The sequence below is a fragment of the Grus americana genome, chromosome 2, assembly GCF_028858705.1.
Source record: "Grus americana isolate bGruAme1 chromosome 2, bGruAme1.mat, whole genome shotgun sequence".
Lineage (NCBI taxonomy): Eukaryota > Metazoa > Chordata > Aves > Gruiformes > Gruidae > Grus > Grus americana.
This window is the reverse complement of record NC_072853.1, coordinates 1,855,122-1,875,639: the sequence shown is the minus strand read 5'-3', so window position 1 is coordinate 1,875,639 and position 20,518 is coordinate 1,855,122. Positions and strand designations below refer to the sequence as shown.

General features: G+C 48.6%; 1 protein-coding gene across 4 annotated transcripts in view; it reads left to right on the top strand.

Annotated features, from left to right (window-relative positions):
• Positions 1-3,387: 3,387 nt before the first annotated feature.
• Positions 3,388-20,518, top strand: part of RHPN1 (rhophilin Rho GTPase binding protein 1) — a 30,715-nt gene continuing 13,584 nt past the window's right edge. Inside the window, exons 1-4 of one of the 4 annotated variants that reach the window (XM_054814877.1) lie at positions 3,402-3,439; positions 4,071-4,190; positions 14,036-14,154; positions 18,065-18,193. In XM_054814877.1, the coding sequence (XP_054670852.1) occupies positions 4,095-4,190; positions 14,036-14,154; positions 18,065-18,193 (344 nt within the window). In that variant the 5' untranslated portion in view covers positions 3,402-3,439; positions 4,071-4,094. Of the gene's footprint in view, positions 4,191-14,035; positions 14,155-18,064; positions 18,194-20,518 lie in introns of all 4 variants that reach the window. The other 3 variants (XM_054814878.1, XM_054814879.1, XM_054814876.1) reach the window with 3 other exon arrangements.

Sequence of the window (20,518 nt, the reverse complement as noted above, 5' to 3'; positions counted from 1 at the left end):
AAACAATACAAGAAATAAAGAGCATATTCAAACAGTGCCAAGGCACCCCCCCACCCCATGAAGGGCCTTTACCATTGAGTAAAAAAGGGGATTTCTCAAGGAGAGAAGGACAAGCCACAGAGTCCCATGAGACATCCTGAAAGCTTTCAAGGAGTAGAAAAACACATTGCAAACATCCATATTTTACCAGCCTTTGCCGAGCTATGAGCACTTGCAGCTGCTGGTGGCACCACACTCACATAACACAGCATTACATGCCCCCTCAAAGCCACCCAAGCTGGAGAAGACCTCACTCAGCTGCCTCCCTAAGGGCAGTGCCCCTATGCAGGCAGCTTATTTAAAGACTCCCTCAGCCCTGATTGGAGGTTCCCAGCCCAAGATGCACCCTGGGAAGTGAAGTTTTATCACAAAAATTGAACTTGAGGAGAACCACTAGGCCAGCATCTCCTAGGCAAGGAAACCTGCTAGAGGGAAAATGCTTTGCACCACTCAGGTGCAGGATTGGGCCAAACACATTGCTTTCAAAACACACCATGCAACCAGCTTCCCTTTCCAGAGATATCCCCTCTGCAACTAGATTATTAATTTAGCTCTTCCAAAAAAAAAATAAAAAATAAAATAAAAAAAAATCCAGATTTTCTCAGCTGCTTCTTACCCATCAGAGCCCCATGGTTGGATTTGGGGAGGTCTTTGAGCCCCGGCAACTGGGTGCAGAGGCCAGATCCTGCAAAATACTGAGACCCACAACCCTCATCCTGGAACACTCTCCCGTCCCCACTCATCTCCAGCCCTATTCATGCAGGTGAGCCTATTGCTTTCACCTGCCCACATTGTCATCAAGCACCTCATCGCAGCTGAGCCTCAAAACGGTCTCAACCATCCTCAACGTGGTGCAAGCAGCGCTGCTGGGAAGGGGCCGGTGCAAAGGGACTACAAGGGCTTTGCACAATAAAGCTTTCCCCAAAAAACAATGGGTTTTGGGGCAAAAAAAAAAAGTCATTGCCTCATGCTGAGATCGCTGGCCAGGGCAAGTAGCGGGGCCACGCGTTCCCCTGGGAAGAAGCCACCCGGTTTGCGGCTGGGAGCGGAAACCCCCAGGGGCAGGGCTGGCTCTGGGAAAACCTCTTTGATCCCCGTTGCGCCACCCGGGGAAAAAACATCCAAGCCACCTTTCTTGCTGGATGAGTAAAAGTTGTCAAGGGATGGGAGCCAGCCCCGGGGCAGGGAGCAGGAGAGGACAACTTCATGCCGGGGCTTGTTCGCTCTCGGCCGCCTACTGCCAAGCCAGGGACTGGCATATATTTGATTTTCTTCCATTTTCACCCTGGTTCCCGTATAGATTTAGTCAACCCTGATGCTTGGTGCAGGTTTCTCCCAAGCTCTCCACGCTGGTGGGGATGTCCATGATGGGAAACGACGGGGATTGCAGGGTGGGTGAGCTGGAAGAAACCTGTCCTAGCCTAGACCAGCTCCAGTTTGCTTATACATCCTACCCGAGCACAACCTGGGTGAAACCTCTTAATAATGAGATAAGTTTTATATATTTTTATATGTTTTCCCCTTTGCAGATGCTCTTCGCAACGGGGGAGACGGGGAGCAGGATGGTTCCATCCTGGGGAAAGGCGTACAACAAAGGGGGTCTGGCTCATCCTTGGGGAAAACCAGGTTGAAAATGGGGTCCTTGCACGGTTCAGTGACATCATGACGAGCTGTTGAGGGCCGTATCGGTGACAATATCCCACGAGCCGTTGATGGCAATCGGGGCGAAGGCAGGTCCCTGGTCAGCAGAGGAATAAATACCTCTTCCTGCGCACTGCCCGGCGTGCAGACGGTTGCAGCCAGACGATTAAAAGCGCTTTTCTTTGCAAACCGCTGCGATATTCATCCGGAAAAGCGTTGCTACCAGATTAAACAGCAATTCCACCTTTCTAGTCCAGCAGCTCCTTTCGCATTGGGAAATCCAAGAGGGAGAGAAAAGTCTTTCCTAAAACACTGCCTTCCCCGGGATCACGCGCAATCCTCGAAACCCCGGCAAGGAAAAATTGGTTGGGAAAGATGGAAATGGTTTAATATATTCCGGCGGTTATAAAATAAATTCACACAATGTAAAAGGTTTAATGTATGCTGGGCTAATTATTTTTTTTTTTCTCCTCGTTAAACAGCTGAATCTGCATGATGTTCCCTATGTCCTATTGACATGAAGAGGATTCATCATGCACAAGTGTGGTCTCATTAACTTCATTACGGAAATGAAGCCAGGCTCCGGTAAAGACTAAGGGACCTTTTTGTGGTGACACATGCTGGTGATAACCCAGCTCAGCATCACCTTGCTGGGCACCGCACGCTTTAGCGTCCTGTTTGCATCTTGGGAATCAGAGTTTTCCAACCCCTGGACATTTTTCCATTAAATTTTGCTGTCTTTAATGCTCCGGCTCTTATTTTATGAGCATGTTTGAGAGTAAAACCCTTCCATATGGCTGAACGAGATGGCTCAGAGGGGGAAAAGCAGGGTAGGATTTGCCCATATCTAGCTGGAAAGTGGATTTTATTTTATTTCTCTATATTTATGTTGCATTTTGGATTATATTTGGTTTTGCACAGGGCTGTACAGGAGCAGCGTCTAACGGGTACAGCGGGGCAAGGGCTCGGCAGTCCCAGGTGTTGAAGAATTGTTCCGGCAGCTGTGCAGGCTGCAGTGTCACCATCCAGATGTGGTGTTTGTTTCTTCTTTTGGGGTTTTGATGGGGTTTTGTTGGTTTTTTGTCTGGTTTTTTTTTTGGGGGGGGGGGAAAGGGGCCAAGCAGAGGGGAGCGCCTGGGGCACAGCACTGGGGCAGAAGGCAGCTGGAGCTGGCTGAGCGCGGGGTGCCTTATTGCACTGCCCCGCCACAGCAGCCCAGATGTTGCGGGGTGTGTGGGGGGGGGTGATGGGGGGGGGCAGCACGGGAGGGGGGTGCGGGGATTACAGGGGCCGGATGGGGCAAGGGGGGCGCCCAGATGTGCGTGTGGGTGGGGGGGGGCGTCTGGGTGGAGGTGGGGGCGTCCAGCTGTGGCTGGGGGAGGAGCGGTCGCGCGCCCAGATGTGGTCAGGGGGGTGGGGCAGCTGTGGAGGGGGAGGGGCGCGGCGCCCCGCGAGGCCCCGCCCCGCCCGTGACGTCCTCGGCGTTCTCATTCCCACCGTTGCCACGGGCGACAAGCCCCTCCGCCCCTCCCTTCCCCGAGACGCTCCGTTCCTTCTCCCCGCCTCTTCCCCTCCCGCTCTCCCATTGGGCAATACCGCCGCCGATCCGCACCGTTCTCCTCTTCCATTGGTCGCAACCTCCCTCCGCCCCGCCCCCACCACCCTGCTTATGCCCCTCTTACGGCGGCGGGGCCGTCGCTGCGATCGCTCCGGGCCGGTAGCGCCTCAGTGGTGGGGGCTGTGCTGGGGGTACTGAGGGGTGAGCGGGGGTACCGGGGCTTGGTTTAACCGGGGGTGTACCCTGGTTGGGGGGGGAGGAAAGGTTTGTAGGGCTGTGGGTGTGCTCCCTGTCTGGGGTGTCCCTGTGAGGGAGTTTGGGGGGGGGGGGGCCGCCCCCCGGCTGAGGTAGCTTTGTAAGGCGGGGGGGGGCACGACAACCCCCCAGCTGAGGTAGCGCTGTAAAGGGGGTCTGTAGGGTTTGCCCACCCCCTGGTTGGGGTATCTCTGTGAGGCAGTCTGTGTGTAGGGGGGTTCCCCCCCCATCTGAGCTGGTTCTGCCCCGGCTGGTATAACTCTGCGGGGGGGGGGGGGGGTTGGGGTTTGCCCCCCGCCCCAGCTGGGGTAGCTCTGCAAGGGGAGAAGCAGGCTGTGGGCTTGCATCGAGCTGGAGGTTAGGTGCATGAGGGTCTGTGGTGTCAGAGGGCAGGGGGTAGTGGGGGTTTAAGCCCCCACCTGGGACAGGGCTTGGCTCTGAACCCCCCCCGGGGGGTAGCAGGGTGTGGGGCTAGGTCAGGAAAACCGGAGCAGCCCGAGGAGGGGACACCAAGCCCCAGAGCCACCCTGTGGGGTCAGGCAGAAGCCCCCAGCTGCGGGCTCACCTCCCCCTTCAGCCTGTGGATGCTGCACCCCTGGAGATGATGCTCCCTGAGGAGGATAGCCCGGCTGGTGGTGGGGAGGGGGACGGTGGCCTCGTCCTCCTGCAAGCTCGGAAGAGCGGCAGCACCCGGAAGGTGAGGCATGGCGGTGGGGTGCCGTGGGTGGGGGCAGGATGGCAAAGCACCCAACTGATGCTCCATGGGGCTGGGTATCCTTGTCTGATCCATGGGGATGGTGGTTCCCATGGGTGCTGCAGGGCATGGGTGGGGGTGCAGGTCTGTCCTGGCCATCAGACTGTGCTGGGGGGGTCAGGGCATGGTGGGGGCTGGCTGGGGGGAGCTTGATGAGTGATAGAACTGTGTCCAGTAGCTCAATCAGCAGCCCTACACAAGTGATTGCTCATCATCTCTTAAACTCCACTTCTCTAATCACATTTTCCTCCTCTGGCTCCATCTGTGAGCTGGAGTGACTACTTTTAACCAAATTCTCCTGTATTTTGGCTTTTTCTCCTTCCTGCCCATAGGAAGATGGTCCAGCCAAGCACTGCCTGCCTCCCTATCATTTTCGGAGGTACCGGGCAGGGTGTTACTCACTGGCACGCTTCTTCCCTTGGGAGCTGCCTGCAAGGAAAGTCAGTGCAACAGCAGCCTGGCCATGCGTGCGAGATGGGGCCGATAGCTCTGCTGGCGTCACTCATTTAATTAGTAACAGCGGGGTGAAAACAAGGGGGATTGTCCTCTGGCTGCCACTGACCCTGCTGCTCAACTTTCCCTGCCTTTCCTTGGGCATCAGTGTGTGCTCCTAGGGTTGAAGAGGCTTTAAAGAGCACCACTCCTTGTGAGAAAAGATGGGTAAACATTAGTTTTCGAGGCTGTTTAAGTGTGTCTCCCGTGGGAGCCAGCTTTATAAACCTGCAGTGAATTTGCCCTGTAATCTGATCTCTTCTTGCAAGTATATAATTTTCAAAACTTGTTCTTCAGCAGAGAGCTATGTTTCTGCAACCCTTTAGGGAAAAAAAACAAAACAACTAAAACCAAAAACTCAGCCAACAAAGCAAAACTCGGACAGGCTCTAAAGGTGTTTTTTTCCTGAGCGAGTGTTGAGATCACAACCTTGACTGAACAAGGATCAATCTGATCTTGAGTCACTTGAGCCTGGCCTCTCTGACTGCAGCTAAAGAGGTTGCAACCTTAAACCAGGTTGGAGTTTACCCAGGGCTTTGGCTAAATAGCAGGTGCCACTTGTAAGGGAAGATTAGAAGGAGATTTTTTCCCAATTTATTCTGCATACAGGCACACCATTTCCTTTGTATAAGCAATCAGTTTACCCTGTTTGGATTTGTCAGACAGTAGCATAGAGGAGAATAACATAGGAAAATATTGCAAAGCTTTAGGGGGGGTAGAACTGGCAGGGGATATGCAGCATCTGTCATAACATGATTACTTTTTGAATTAAAAAAACCAAAACACCTGATTAGATTTCCTATTAATGATATCAGCTTTTAGTTAAAAAACCCTATCAATATAGCCTCCTCTAGTTGTTGTGGTTTGTTTTTTTTTCCACCCTGACAGCATGAGGGGCTGTGGATGGGGCCACTGTGTATTTGTTCCCTTGCAGGGGATCCTGAATGCTGCTGTGATGGTGGGTTTTTGTTGGGGTTTTTCGTGGGTTTGGGTTTTTTTGCCAGGGTTCATGTACTGTGGCTGAAGATTTAATACATCTGTTTCCTGCTGGCGCCCTGCCCCGGCTCTCATGGTGCCCTGTGTCTTCCCCAGCTCCCTGGAGCAGTTTCATGCTCCTGAAATTCAAGCTCTGGATGCAGGCTTTGCTGTTTTTAAAACCCCAACCCCCTATATTTTTATTCCCCCCCCATCTTATTTTTTTTCCTCTTGCTGAGTGCATTAGCCAACAGTGAGGGCACTTCGTTGGGAAATTTAAAACCTTAATCCTCCACTCATTTGTTAAAAGGCTGTGTGATGTAACCATATTCTCAATAAAAGGTTTTAAAGGTTTTAGCTGGTAATGTCTCCCACAGAAAAACAGCTTTCAGCTGGAGTGCTTCATGAGATTAGTTTTGTGATAGGGACTTTTATGTATAAATAGATGTTCAGGGAGCAAAAATATTTGTTGGGACTTAATGGTTCTCTCATAGTAACAGCCCATATTACTTTCTAAAATGCCTTTGGCTGGGAGGAGAAGGAAATTATCAATAATCTTTTAAAAAGGAGAATTTTAAAACTTGCTTTTGTGTGTGGGTTGTCGTCCTTAGCTGTTTCTTTTCTCTGCACAGGTATTTTGCGCTGGCTTTTACTGCAGAGCACATGCTGATATTCTGGAGTGTACCTTGATGCTAACTGGGTGAATTAGTGGTGAGCAAATGCAGCTTGGACTTGACCAACTCTTGAGTTATCCACCTCTCCCTGAATTATGCTTGGCGGTTGGTGCTTGACCCTTCCAAGCACTGATCTTCGGCTGGTCTGGTAGTGCTGGAAAGGTTGGTTGGTCACTAACTTGATGGTGTTGCATGCTCTAGGAGCTCACCACCCAGGACCCACTTAGCAGACAGCTCTGAAGACTGGGGACCTTTAGGGTTAGCAACAAACCATATCCAGCACTGGCATGGATTTGGCATTGCCTACAAATCCTGGTCCTACCTAAATTAATTCCCCTCAGGATGAGATAAGTCTGCAGATGAGATGACTGATGTCCCAAGGTTGCTGTGGCTCTATATGGAGTGTGGCCTTCATGGCTATCAGGTGTCAAACTGAGATCTCAGGATTGTTTTGTAGTCTTGCTTGGCTTTGCCTTTGGCTCCAAAGATTTTATTTACTTTATTCTGACTGCCAGCTCTCTCTGTGTGTAGAGGGAGCACCTGGGGTGGCTCTTATTGGAACTGCTGGGGTAGGAGGGGATGAAGTGGAGGTAAGACATGGGGATCCAGGCTCCAGCAGAGTTCCTGCCATTTCACTGGAGGGGTGTTTTTATGCCCCAAGCAACCAACCTCAGCAACTGGTTGGTGAGAGGAGGGAACAAGGCAGCACTGGAGAGGTCAAATGAGTGAAATCCCAATGGGTTTTCCAACAGAAGAGTTGAACTGTGTATTCTTCCTTCCCTGGGAAAGGGTTGAACAGTAACACTCTTGATGCCTTTTTGCTCCCTTGTTTTAAAAAAAAGCAATAAACTGTCTATTTCCTGGGAAGGATAAATCATAAAGTAAAACAAAATAATCCTTAAGGCTTTAAGGAACATATGCAGCTGTTTGGGATGATGGAAACACTGAAGGTTTCAGGGGATGTAGCAGATGAGCATCACGGGTACCTTTGTGAAATGCAGCTGGGCTATGCTTAACATATACATGGCATCCACCATCTCCTGAGTTGGTCTGAGCAGTGGGAGCTCTTATGGGCCTAATCATGCCATTAGTCCTCAGCTATGTCCCTGAGCTCTGGTCATTTGATAACCAGGTTATTCCCTCATTGGAAGAAAAGAATTGTGGTTTAAAGTGCCTGACTTCTCTGAAGCAGCAGCTCATCCCTTATATATTGCATTGCTTGGCACCAAGGGTCTTGATATGTTTGTGATATCATCCCCCCAGTGATACAGGGCTGGCTGGTGCCCTGCTCCCCTTGCAGCTTTCTCTTTGAACTTCCCTGTCCTTGGGGATATGAAAGTTGTCTGCTCGGTGGTGGGGCTGGTTGCTGAGGTCAGCACTCATCTCACCGCTACTGTATTATGGATGTCTCTGGTCTATGTGCAAATTAAGTTTCTTTAGTTTCTCCTGCTATTCTGTGGGCACTCTCCAGCTGCTCTAATTGCAATAATCCTGGTGGTGACTGTTTTGTGGCTAAAGCCGGTCTTGGAGATGGCATGTCTTGGTCCATAATTTGCAGGTGGGCTGTGGAGCATCTCCTGTAATCCAGCCAAGCACTGCAGGTAGCTGGGAGCTTTTGCTGTGATACCTCTTGGGGATATAACTTGACTCCCAGCTACAGACCCCTTCCTCCTTTCTCTGAAGAGATCCATGCCTGGATTTTACTGCCATGCTCCTGATCTCTGCTGTTTCCTTCAGACAGGGATGCAGCAACCCCTTAAGCAACCTGATCTGCATCTCCATTTCTCTCTCACTTAAACCTTAACAGCATGCCCTAGGATCATGTTTTCCCTTCTCACGTGTGTCACAGCTTGCAGTTGTCCTTTGATTGCTTCATACACTTAGGTTTTGCTTTTACTCAATTGCTTCCAGCAACCCAGCTCCTGTTCTTCTAGCAGAAGCGAAAGAGCTGAAATTAGTCCCTTTCTGCATGTCTTTGCCCTTTGGACTTGCTGGCATACACCTCTTCATACAGGTGATTAGGTTTATCACTAGTGCTGGGAAAGCTGAGAGGTGGTGGCCTTGTCCTGGCACCAGGGTCACAAATAATGCTCTAGGTGTGCCTAGTTTCCCGTGATACTTCCATGCTTCATCTCATTGTCTTTACAGGAGATGTGAAGTGCAAAGTACACTTGGTGATCATCTCTAAACAAACATCCCCTAAGGCCTTGCTTATAGAAGGAAACCTAACCACGTAATTGCCCTATTTAACACCCCAAATGGGTGCTCTTGAACTGGAAGAGGTGTTGGGGAGTTAGCAATATCATTACATCATTGTACATGTTCCCTGCATAGATAGGGTTTGAGTTAGCAGAAGCTTTGACATCCCTTAAAGGGATCTGTTTGTCTTGGCCTCCTCTGGAAGGGGTCTTCCGGCCTCCTTACGTAGAGGCATTGGCTGAGCACTTTCTGTAACGCTGTCATCTTTCCATGCCGAGGGATGAATGCAATGTTATTTGGCAGATGTTTGCTGAGCATAAAATGGCCTTGCTACAATAATACTGGCTCTAATCCTGCTTTGTCAGAGGCAATAAACTTCAGAGCTGGACACAACTCGTATAACTTAATGACCCACATCTCATTCATTTTCATGGCTTTCTTAACATACGCTGTACTCTGTGTATATAGAAGCTGTGCCGTTCCCTGGCTGCCACACAACTTATGGCCTCTTCCAGTAAGACTTGCATGTTTACTTTGTAAAAGTTTTAAACTAGGAAGGCTAAGAAATCTCACGTTCACCCTGGCTGCTTCTTAAGCACCCACTTCTACTCTTCTGTTGATGTCCCTAGGTGCACCCCAAAGCCCAAGGGGCTGGTTGTATTAACACATCTTTCTTCTAACCTTAAAGAGTTGATCTCAAGAGCTTGTACGAAGAAGAATTAAGGAAGGAAAATCCCTTTTATAACTGAACAGTGGGTTTTGGTGGTTTTTCTCTATGCCTCCCTTATGTAAGGCATGCTTAAATCCATCACTGCTTACTTTAGAAACTGTGCTGTATTTTTTAGCTTTTGGTTGCAACTTGAAGAGTACGGGCACAGGCAAAGCATTGGGTTCCTCTGAATGCAAGCTGTTGGATGATGGGCATGCTTTCCTCCTGACTCTCTATCTCCCCTATCTACCTTTTGATTTAAATATGGGGTTTTTTGCTTGTGATGGTGTTTCCTTTCATACCTAAGTTAACCTGGGCTAAGCATCTTATTCTGGAGCTGAATTTCCTTCTTGCTCCAAAATTTGTGAAATAATGTCACTTCTGAAATGCTCCAGGAGCAGCTGCAGACTAGGCTTAGTTGTTCCCCATGGTGGCCTTGGCATAATGTTTATATTGATCTGTGCCAGCCAGGGAAGATGCTTTGGGACCGACAGCAGATCCTCTTGAGGTGAGACGTGCTGCAATCCCATGGGTTACTGTAGTTAACCAACCTCATAAAGGGTGAGGAGGAAAGCAAGGTGCGGGGAGATCACATGGAGTCCCTAAGGGCAGCAAGTCTCAAGATCCTGACTCGACATCCTCACAAGGCTTTGGTATTACGTCAGGTGCTCCAATACCTGACTTTCCAGTACCTTTTTGCTGTTGGCTTAGAGTGGATGGGAATTGATATCTGTGTCATTAAATTTGGTTGAGAAGACACCCAGTGTTCAGCCAAGGGGGGAAAAAAAACCTTGCAGCTCTACAAATGGCTTCAGTGCCTCTTGGAGAGAAGTCTAGGCAAATCCAAATGCTGTGATGTCCTGGATGTTGTTGAACTGTGTTTCGTCCCCAGCTGTATCATGTCTTGTAAGCGTTCCTGGAGGGCAGCTCCTTTGTGCCCTTGTGGAAAGATGAAGTGATTAACGATTATCAGTGCTGCTCTGTTTGCATGCTTGAGAGGGTTCTTGTTCATCAGCTTTGACACTGTGGTGACTTGAATTTTGCCTCTTGGTGTTGTTTCAAGCTGGGCATGGGAGAAGTGGGGAGCTGCCAAGTCAATTAGCTAAACCCTGTAATTGCTTTTGCAGTGAAGAGATTTTAATGCTGTCTTTGAATATCTTGTAGAGCCATCCTAGTGTCTTCTCATGCTGCTCTGCATCTCACTTCTTTTCTTACTTAGTTTCTTCTTGTCATGCCTCCATGGACCTTCTCTGTAGTTTTGGATAGTCCTTCCACTTGTGCCTTTTCCATCATTTTTCACTTGCAGTTCCTCTGGCCTCCTGCCCATGTATTTAGGTAGTATTTACTCTTCTCCCTGGAAAAAAGTCTTAGAATCCTCTGACAGCTTTCAGTCAAACCTTTGCAAGAAGTGGAGAGGTCTCAAAGGTGATGAAAGCTCCTGCAAGAAGAGCTGGAGGCAGAGAAGAGGTGCTTTCCACCTCCAACGGTTGCTGCTATGGCTGTTGAGTTTTGGGTAGATTTTTATGGCTCCAGAGGCAGAGAGAGGGGACCTGGATCCTGCTCACTTGTATGTGTTTGGGTTTATTTTGTTTGGGTATATTATGTTCCTCAGGGGTTAGTACTGGAACCAGCACTGTTTGTCACCTTTGTCAGCAACATGGACAGTGGGATCAAGTGCACCCTCAGCAAGTTTGCCAATGACATCAAGCTGTGCTGTGCAGTTGACACACTGGAGGGAAGGGATGCCATCCAGAGGGACCTTGACAGATGGGCCTGTGTGAACCGTGTGAAGTTCAACAAGGCCAAGTGCAAGGTCCTGCATGTGGGTCAGGGCAATCCCAAGCGCAACTACAGGCTGGCCAGAAGAATGGATTGAGAGCAACCCTGAGGAGAAGGACTTGGGGGTGCTGGTGGGTTAAAACCTGGACATAACCAGGCAATTCATGCTTGCAGCCCAGAAAGCCAACCAAAACCTGGGCTGCATCCAAAGTAGTGTGACCAGCAGGTTGAGGGAGGGGGTTCTGCCCCTCTACTCCCTGCCACCCCACCCCCCACCCCCCTGAGTACTGCATCCAACTGTCTCAGGTCCCCAGGACAAGAAGCACATGAACCTGTTGGAGTGAGTCCAGAGGAGGCCATGATGATGATCTGAGGGCTGGAGCACCTCTGCTATGAAATCAAGCTGAGAGAGTTAGGGTTGTTCAGCCTGGAGAAGAGAAGGCTCTGGGAAGACCTTAGAGCACCTCCCAGTCCCTAAAGGGGCTCCAGGAAAGCTGGAGAGGGACTGTTGACAAGGACATGGAGTGACAGGACAAGGGGGAATGGTCTTAAGCTGAAGGAGGGGAGATCGAGATTAGATATAAGGAAGAAATTCTTCCCCGTGAGGGTGGTGAGGCCCTGGCACAGATTGTCCAGAGAAGCTGTGGATGTCCCCTCTCCAGAAGTGTTCAAGGTCAGGTTGGATGGGGCTTTGGGCAGCCTGGTCTAGTGGAGGGTGTCCCTGCCCATGGCAGGGGGTTGGAACTAGATGGGCTTTAAGGTCCCTTCCATTCTATGGTATTTGCATACACATTTGGCTTGCGTGTCTCTGGAGCTGACAAGCATAAACAGCTCTGATCTGTAAAGCTGAGGGGCTGTTGAAATTTTAATAAGCACCACCTTGTCTTTGTGGCTTCTTCCCCCCCTTAAGCTTTAATTTCCATATATAGGTTAATGTCTTGCACTGTATGAAGAAACATCATTGAAGGCACAATGTTTGTAATCAGGCTTTAATTAATAAAAGAAATACTTGTGCAATATCTTGGACTACATCTGCATGAGCAGCTACTTTCTGGACATGAGTTTGGTCTGTCTCCTTTGTGTTGAGAACCTCTGGGTGCTCAGATTTGAGAAGTGCCTGCATGGTTGGGTTTTTTTTTTTCCAAGGGCCATGTTCAGCTATGACCCAGCTGCTTCTTGCTGGATAAAATCTAGCTTGGTCCCTTGTTGGTCTCCATGGCATGGGATTACTCATCCTTTTCCTTTTTCTTCCAGTTTCTGGATTTTTTCCCTGGGGAGCCAATGGTGTGTGCAGGATGGGTGGGTTCCCCAGGGCAAATCTAGAATTGGGATTTCTGGATCAACCTTTCTCGTATTTGCATCTGACCCAAGATTTGTTCAGCTGTTGGGGTGTTTTCCTTAATGTCCCACTTAATTGCTTTTCCAGAATAATCGTGACCTCCTGCTTCCAGCTTATTCCTTCAGTAATTTCAACAAATTCATAGATTACTGTAAAGCACTAAGCCTGCAGATTTATGGACCAGATGGAGGGGACTCATTCCTCAGTCTCCAACGTACCAATTAGGAGCTCAAATCTTTCACTTAAATGAAAATGGTGATGCTAATCCCAGACCATTTTCAAATGGGGCACCACTTAGTGGAACTTAAATACAAGAAGTTAATTGTCAGAAAGCTGAAGTCCATGAAAATACAAAATTTCCATTCCCTACTTACTAATCAAAGCTGGTATCTTTTTCTTTTTTGAGCAAGGATTTCCTTTTTTCCTTTCCTACTTCCCCATAAAAATCAAATAATTTGTTAGAAGTAAGTTTTTTCCCCAGAGCAGTACTGGGAGAGGTAACCAAGTGTTGCCCTGGCTTCTTGGATTTGAGGCTGTTGCAACCCATAATGGATGATGAGGTGAGATCTGGTAAAGCCCTCTGAGATCTCTACATGGAAGAAATTAGCTGAGAAAGTGTTTTGGGCAGGATGGGAGCGGGTAGTGTTGGAGATCTGTAGAGTCTCTTGGGTGGCAAAACCCCTTCTTGATGTGGAGGCAAGAGGTCTACTAGCAGCGATGGAGATAAAGCCATGTGGAGCAGAGTAAGACTGATGTGCATAGCGAATGGAGGTTTTCTAAGAGGGTGAAATGATGGCTTTGGGTAATTTCAGTGCTACAGTGGATCTTAATATGGTCTTGGAGGGATCAAAGCCTGTGCTTTGTGCTGGTATAAGAAAAGTAGGATTGGAGGTCTCCATCCTCTTAAACTGCCCAGCCTTGTGCCCTCCCAAACGGTTTTGGTTTTGTTTTGGTTTTTTACCCAGGGGTCTTTCAGAGGCTCACTTCATCCATCTGAACCTCTCCTCACACAATGGAAATCATCTCTGCTTGGGCAGAGCTCTTGTGGCCCTGGATTCAGACACCCTTCTCGTGGCGACCTCTTTGCCTGGGGCATCCCATAATAACCTCTTGCCCCTGTGAGACAGAGATATTGCTGTCTGTTATTTCCTGAAGTCGGAGACTAAACGTATTTCCCTGTCTGCAGAAAGTCTGACCCAAAACCAAGGAAGGAGGCAGGGATGGAATTAATTTACTGCTTTGTGCGACTCATTTCTCCACCCCCATGAACTCTTGACTCGCTGCCTGCGCTCAATCCCCTATAGCCAGCAGGAGATGGGAGCGCTTACAGACATAGGGTCACATCTGTTCCTGAGCTTGAGGGTTATATTGAGCTCATCTGCAGCCCCCTGGGCCTTGTCTGTGGATGGTGAGACCCTAAGAAGATGCTTAGTTCCTGTATCCCTTTGCTGTTGTATTTGGGAAGCCTTTTCTGAATACCTTAGAGAATAAATTGCTGTAAGCAATGTGTGGTATGAGATAATAAAACTTCTATTTTATGTGCAATGCCAGGGTCTGAAAGTGCTGTTTTAATCCCAAAATGATGGGGGTTTTTCGATGAGACCCTGCCCCTCTTTCTCAGCAGGGCTGCGACCCCTTCGCCCAGACCCAGCGCAGCAAACTGCAGCATCGCCGGGCACGGATTAACCAACAGATCAACAAGGAGATGAGGATGCGAGCGGGAGCAGAAAACCTCTTCAGGTGAGTTCTGGTCCAGGAAGGTGGAAATATGGTCTTGATGTCTATGCTGGGAGTTTGCTCAGTCTTCCCTTGACTTTGCAGCATTCATCCTAGAAACGCCTGCCCTCTATTTGGTGGAATGCTGATGCTATGTATTTTAATGAAAAAATCATCACTTTCATGACCTGGAAGCCTGGTACAAAGCAAGGTGTGAGCAGATGGAATAACGGGAATAAATGTTGAACTGAAATTGAGCTTGGAGTGCAGTATCTTCTGCCTGATACCCCCAGAAAGGGTTAAATCCAGTTTTAGTTCCAAAAATCCCCATCCCAGGGCTTCTACCAGAGCAGAATCTGAACATTCAGGTATGTCTTTGCAGATGGGTACAGTCCGGTGGCTCTTCACCCTGTTGGGGAGATGCATTTATGGGATGGCACCTTTGCATGTCTTTCAGATTGCAACTGGTCCAGTGCAAGTAGAGCCAGTGCATTACCGCTTTCCCCGTAGGGTGTTCATGATGTCATCATGATGCAATAGCATGATTTTTGCAGCAATTTTATCTTTTTTTAACCTGAGGATGACCTTTTTTTGTAGCTGTTGTGTGAATCTCATGTTGGAGCACATGTGCTCCCAGTTGGGTGGGTCTGTTAATGGAAGAAAATATCATAAGGCTGCCCTAAAATAGCTTTTTTGGGTCATATTTTGCCAGTTTGATTATTTATTTTTTTCCCCAATAAAATAAGATTGACTTTTCACTTCTGAACTTGAATGATTTAACATCAGTGGTGTATGCACCTGGAAGAAGGGAGTAATAGTTGCTCTGCTGAACTATAGCAAGAAATGTTTTTGTTTTTTAACCGGTGGACAGGGACAATGCGTCTTCCCCAGGGGGGTTGAGGTTACAGCCCCCATACCCTGCTGCTTCAACCAGGCTGCCATGCCTCATCTAATTAAAAGACCATGAAATCCCCACGTGTGCTGCCCCACGTGACTCCCTTTTATTATAAAAAAAAATAAGGGGAAATGTGCTGGCTCAGCAGAAATGTGCCTGGCCACAATTTTGGTGCAAACAGCGGGGAATCAGAGCTGTGTGCAGGGGAGTGAGCAAAAATGTGATGCAAAACACATCTTAATTACTTGGCCAGGGAAATGCACTGATGGGGCTCTTTTTTGTTTGCTGGATCAGCAGTTTGAATGTCTTTCGGTAGCAGCCGCTTTTCCTCCCTCCCACAAGTCCACTTTGCAGCTGAGTAATAATGTGAGTTTCTGGGCGCTACGGTGCTTGGAGCTTGTGAAACATGGGAAATCTTGGTGGGGGGGGAGTCAAGCTTGTGCCTGAAATTAAAGGCTGAGGGGAGGGTGTTATGTTGTAAGTCTAAAGGTTATTGCATAAAAATTATAGTTGCATGGAGAAACTTCCTTTGCATCTCTCTATGCCAGTGCTAAATGCAAGTGGAAAAAAGCAGTGGGTTGCCCAGCCTGGAGCAGAGTTTGCAGCTGAACTTGCTGGCTTTTGCCTCTGAGGGAAAAAAAAAACCAAAACAAAAAAAAACAAAAAAAACCCCAAACAAATCCTGAACCCAACTCTCAATGCTTTAAAAAAAAAAAATCTCTTGAACTGTTCCGTTCAGCATATCGGTCTTCTTTCCTGGAGTGGTTGCCATGAATGGTGTGTTGGAAAAAATGCACATGGTGTTTGCTCAGCGATGTTAAGAGAGTTTGTTTGCTGGATAAATAAATGGGTAGAGGCAGCGGAAACCTTTTCCTTTCTTGTTCAAATACTGGGGCTGAGCAAAGCAATGGGGGAGATAAAGGTGTCACCAATAAACTGGTTTCTTAAAAAGAAATAATAAAAAATCAGTAATCTTTATTTGGTGTTAGCTAAGCAAACAAGTGAGAACTTCACCGAGCAGATTGATAGAGATACATAGGTTCTGCATGCTTACACAGAAATCAGTGCTTGCCCTGGACAAGTAGTACAAAATGCCTCCAGTGCAGGTTAGCTCACAGAAATGATCGAGTGCTCCCCTTAATTACCTCTCTGAGAGGTACCCTGCTCTTAATTGCTGCATGTGGTACTTGCAGAGTTTAAACTGAAGTGCCCTGAAGTGACATTGGGTTTTAAAACCTTAACCCGGTGACAAGTCCTGGAAAAACTTACACGTGCGTGCAAAATCCTGCAGAGCAAAATCGGGCTTTGCAGGGTGACGCATCCTTTCTGCTGCGGAGCAGGGGTGAAAGCACTGGTCAGAAATGTATTGTGTATATGCAAATATTACCCTGCTGTAGCTGACATGCTGATTTGCAACCCAGCAATTGGTAATATGAGAAATTAAAAAAAAGATATTGTAACCAGCTGGGAGCAAGAAGGGGAAACTCTTTAATTCATAGTGGAAGAAAATTGTAGTGATAGCAGTGATGAACCTAGGTCCTGGAGGTGTTGTGATGCGTGGAGGACTGAAATAGTGAATAAATACTGGTTTATATCAAAAGAGGGTGATTACTGTGCTAATCTTTATGGAGAATTGCAGAAATGCTGAAAGATGTTTAAATGGAAGCGGCTGTGCCGATCTTTTTGGACCTGCTGTGGTTTTGCTTTGTTTGTTTAAAATAAAAAATGCGTTGGTCTTGGGAAATCCCAGCAAAGGGGAATCAGGGGAGGAGACACTAAAGGACCAGCATCTTAAGAGAGAAACAGCATAACTCTTCCTGCCCTGAGCCAGGTCAGAGCAAAGGCCCCTGAAGGATGCCGTCCACAAAAAAAAAAACAGAAGTCAAAGGCAACGTGCTCTGCAAAAGCTGGGGAAAAGCGGTGCTCTGGCCGAGCAGAGCTTGTGCACGTGTTGTTTTTCCTGGAGCCCGGTGTCATTTAGCAAGAGCAGCCAGAGCCCCTTTCAGCCAACGACTGCATGCTGTCAGCTCTGGGTTATCTCTCCCTGCTTTCCTTCAGAGCAGATAAGAAGGGTATAAGCAGCCTGGGAGCTTGTCTTGCTGGGAGCAGGCAGCTGAAATCAATCCTTGGTGTTTACATCTCCTGACGTGCATGAGCAGGGAAGGGAGGGCAGGGTCCAGCATTACTAATGGGCGAGCACAGCAAGCCTCTTCTCTTGCCAGAAGGGTTATTTGCACCCAAAAAGAAGTTTTTCTTCTGAAACCCAACTATAAAGCAATTTTATTTGATGTGGCCAATCACTTTGAGTCGTTATAGCCAAATCTGAAGCTGCACTGGAGTTAGGAGCATGGATGGGCAAGGGGGTGGTTGGTCTGGGGAAGAAATAGCAGGCTCATCTGAGCAGGGTGCAACACTGTAATGAGTTTTGCCTGACCTCTGCCTCCATGGCACAGTGGTCTGGATGATCTGGCTTCTCTGGTCCTGAAAGGCTGAGAGAGTTGGGGCTGTTCAGCCTAGAAAAGAGGAGGCTCTGGGGAGACCTTATCGTGGCCTTTCAAAACTTAAAGGGAGCTTATAAGAAAGATGGGGACAGACTTTTCAGCAGGGCCTGTAGCGATAGGACAAGGGGCTCATGTTTTTAAACTAAAAGAGAGAGATTCAGACTAGATATAAGAAAGATTTTTTACGATGAGGGTGGTGAAACACTGACACAGGTTGCCCAGAGAGCTGGTTGCCCTGTCCCTGGAAACATTCAAGGTCGGGTTGGACGGGGCTCTGAGCAACCCAGTCTGGTTGAAGATGTCCCTGCTCGTTGCAGGGGGGTTGGACTGGATGAGCTTTAAAGGTCCCTTCCAACTGGAACCATTCAATACTCATATGCAGAGCAAGAGACACAGTTCTGCGGGAAGGTTTGAATGGATGCGTGTGCTATTGCATGGCTGGATAATTTAATCTCTCTTTATCAATGCCGCTAAATGTTGATAAATAAAGGCATTGATGAAATGCAAGAGGTTTGATCTGCATGCTGTTGTCTTGCAGGGCCACCAGTAACCACAAGGTCAAAGAGACAGTCGCCCTGGAGCTGAGCTACGTGAACTCCAACCTGCAGCTGCTGAAGGAGGAGCTGGAGGAGCTGAACAGCAGCATGGATGTCTACCAGAATGACAGGTACACCGGGTGGGCGAGCCAGGCAGGCAGCTGCCTGCAGCGTGGGAAGAGCAACTTGCTCAGTTGGGATTTTATCATTATTATTATTTCATTTTTGCTTTTTCTGGGAGCAAGACACCATCTCGCCTTGTACCCATTACTCTTTCCCTGCTCCGCGCAAGGATTGGCCCTCTGGCAGGGACCACGAGGTGGAGGTTGGAGAATAGGGGAAGACTTGGGCATGGGCCAGATTTGCTGGAAACGGTTTTTCACCCTGGGAACATCCATGTTTCATCTATAGAGCTGCAAGGAGACCAAACTCATAGAGCTGCAAGCAGAGCAAGCTCAACAGCTTTTCCTGGCAGATACTTAGGAAGCATTTGGGGATGGATGGTGCATTCTCTGGACACTGATGTCCCAAAGCAGGAGGACGAAGTCAGAAACAACCGTCTCCCCATGCATCATCCCCCTTTCCTGAGCATCCCACCAGAGCATGAGTTTTTTCAAGCAGGTGAAATAAGGTATTTAGCAGAAGAAATTAAAAGCGCAGCTGCTTAGATGTCCAACCTCCTGTTCTGGCTGTTCCCTGAGTGGATTATTCACTGGTTTCTTTTCCCATCAAGGGTATTAAGTTTTTTCCTCTCTTTCTGAGGTTAGACCTTTTGTTAATTGTAAATGTTCTGTCGCTTTGAAACGCTTACCTAGCCACCTCAGGCTTGACTCACCGGAGCAGTAATCCTAGCACGCTCGCCAGCAGCAAACCAACATGCCGGGGCGGCTCGGGCAGTGCCATTTTGCTGGGTGAGAAAAGTAGAAATGCCTGAGGCAGAAAAGACCAGAGATGCTGCAGCAACATGGGAGCTACTGCTGCTCCTTTCCTTCCTGAGATGGATGGGTGGATGGCATACATCCATCCACGTGCTTCTCCCGGCATCTGGTCCTCTTCGGGACGGGCAGGGGGGAGGATTGCTGTGCTGCTGGGGACAGAGAGGTGCAAAGAGCAGGAGAGCATCAGCGATTCCATCCTGCAGGTTGCTGCAATGATATTAAATGTAGAACCAGGATGATCTGTGTTAGGGTCGCGGGATCTCCTATGGGGAGAAAGCCAAGGGAGCCCATATCTCCACCACGCTTGGGTGTCTGCTTGCAGTCTCTGAATGTAATCCTGGATATTGGTGGTGCCGCTTCTCTGCTAGAGGGTAGGGATGGTCTTGCCCATGTTGCAGGCATCCTCCCCAAGCTCTTCCCTATCAGGGATGCTCGGCTTTTCCAGCCTGCTGCTCATTTGCCCTGGTTGAAAAAGAAAACAGCAACAGCAGCAACCCCAAAACCCTGCCCAGGCCAAACAAAAGTGCCTTTGTTTGCTCTGGGCATTGAATTCAAGTGGAAATCTTAGGGAAGGAGCGATAATGGCTTTTCTGCACTAATTATAGCTCTCGAAGCTGTTTATTCAGTATGAACAGATGGAAATGTGGGTGCAGCCTCCCTGCCCTGCTCCCCAGGTTTCTGCAACTTCCTTTGCCTCTTTTCCTCTGTGGACTAATGAGCGATGTGCTAAGAAGTTATCAGCGCTTTCTGGAGGTAACAAGAGGGGGCTGTTGTGCAAACCTGGGCTGGTGAGGGCTTGATCCTGCCCGACCCGCTTCCCATTTCTCACTCTACCAAACCCTACTTATCTCTTTAAACTGGTCCCCTCGGAGGCCAAGGCTCTGGGGATGCAGTAACATGGCTTGGTGCCGGATACCTCCGGATACCTCCTCAAAGGATAGATGGGTATGGGGAAAGCTTTTGTGGGGCTGATGTGAGCTGCGGGTACCACCATGGATTCTCATTCCCCATCTCTGGATACAGCAGTCGAACGATGGGTCCAGCTTTGGGGTTCTTTGCAGAGCAGCTGTAACTTTCTGTGTGCTCCAGGCTCTGCTGCTGGTACAGAACATTTCTTTAATTCTTGGCAGCAGAAAAATAAAAAAAAGCCATTAAATCCCACAAAAGATGGTCCTTCCTGGCTGTCATCCTGCACTGCTTCTTCCTCGGTGCTGCCCAACTGCCCCGTATTAATGTTGAAACACAAAACCACTCCCCAGCTGGGTGTTCCCAGAGTCATCGTCATCTTCAGCGTTTTACAATATCGAACGGGCTCTGCAATAAGAGCTATTATTAGGCTGCTTTTAATAAAGATAGAAAATTTCTATCAGGCACAGCGCTGCAGCCCAGGCAAGTCCTTATCAGCACTGAAGCCCAGATTAGCACGTAGGAGTGGGTGAATCCGTGACCTGTGCTCACGTCACGCCCGGTTCCCAAGGGCTGGTAATGAAAGCAGCTTTGTTACCGGAGCCTGTTTTG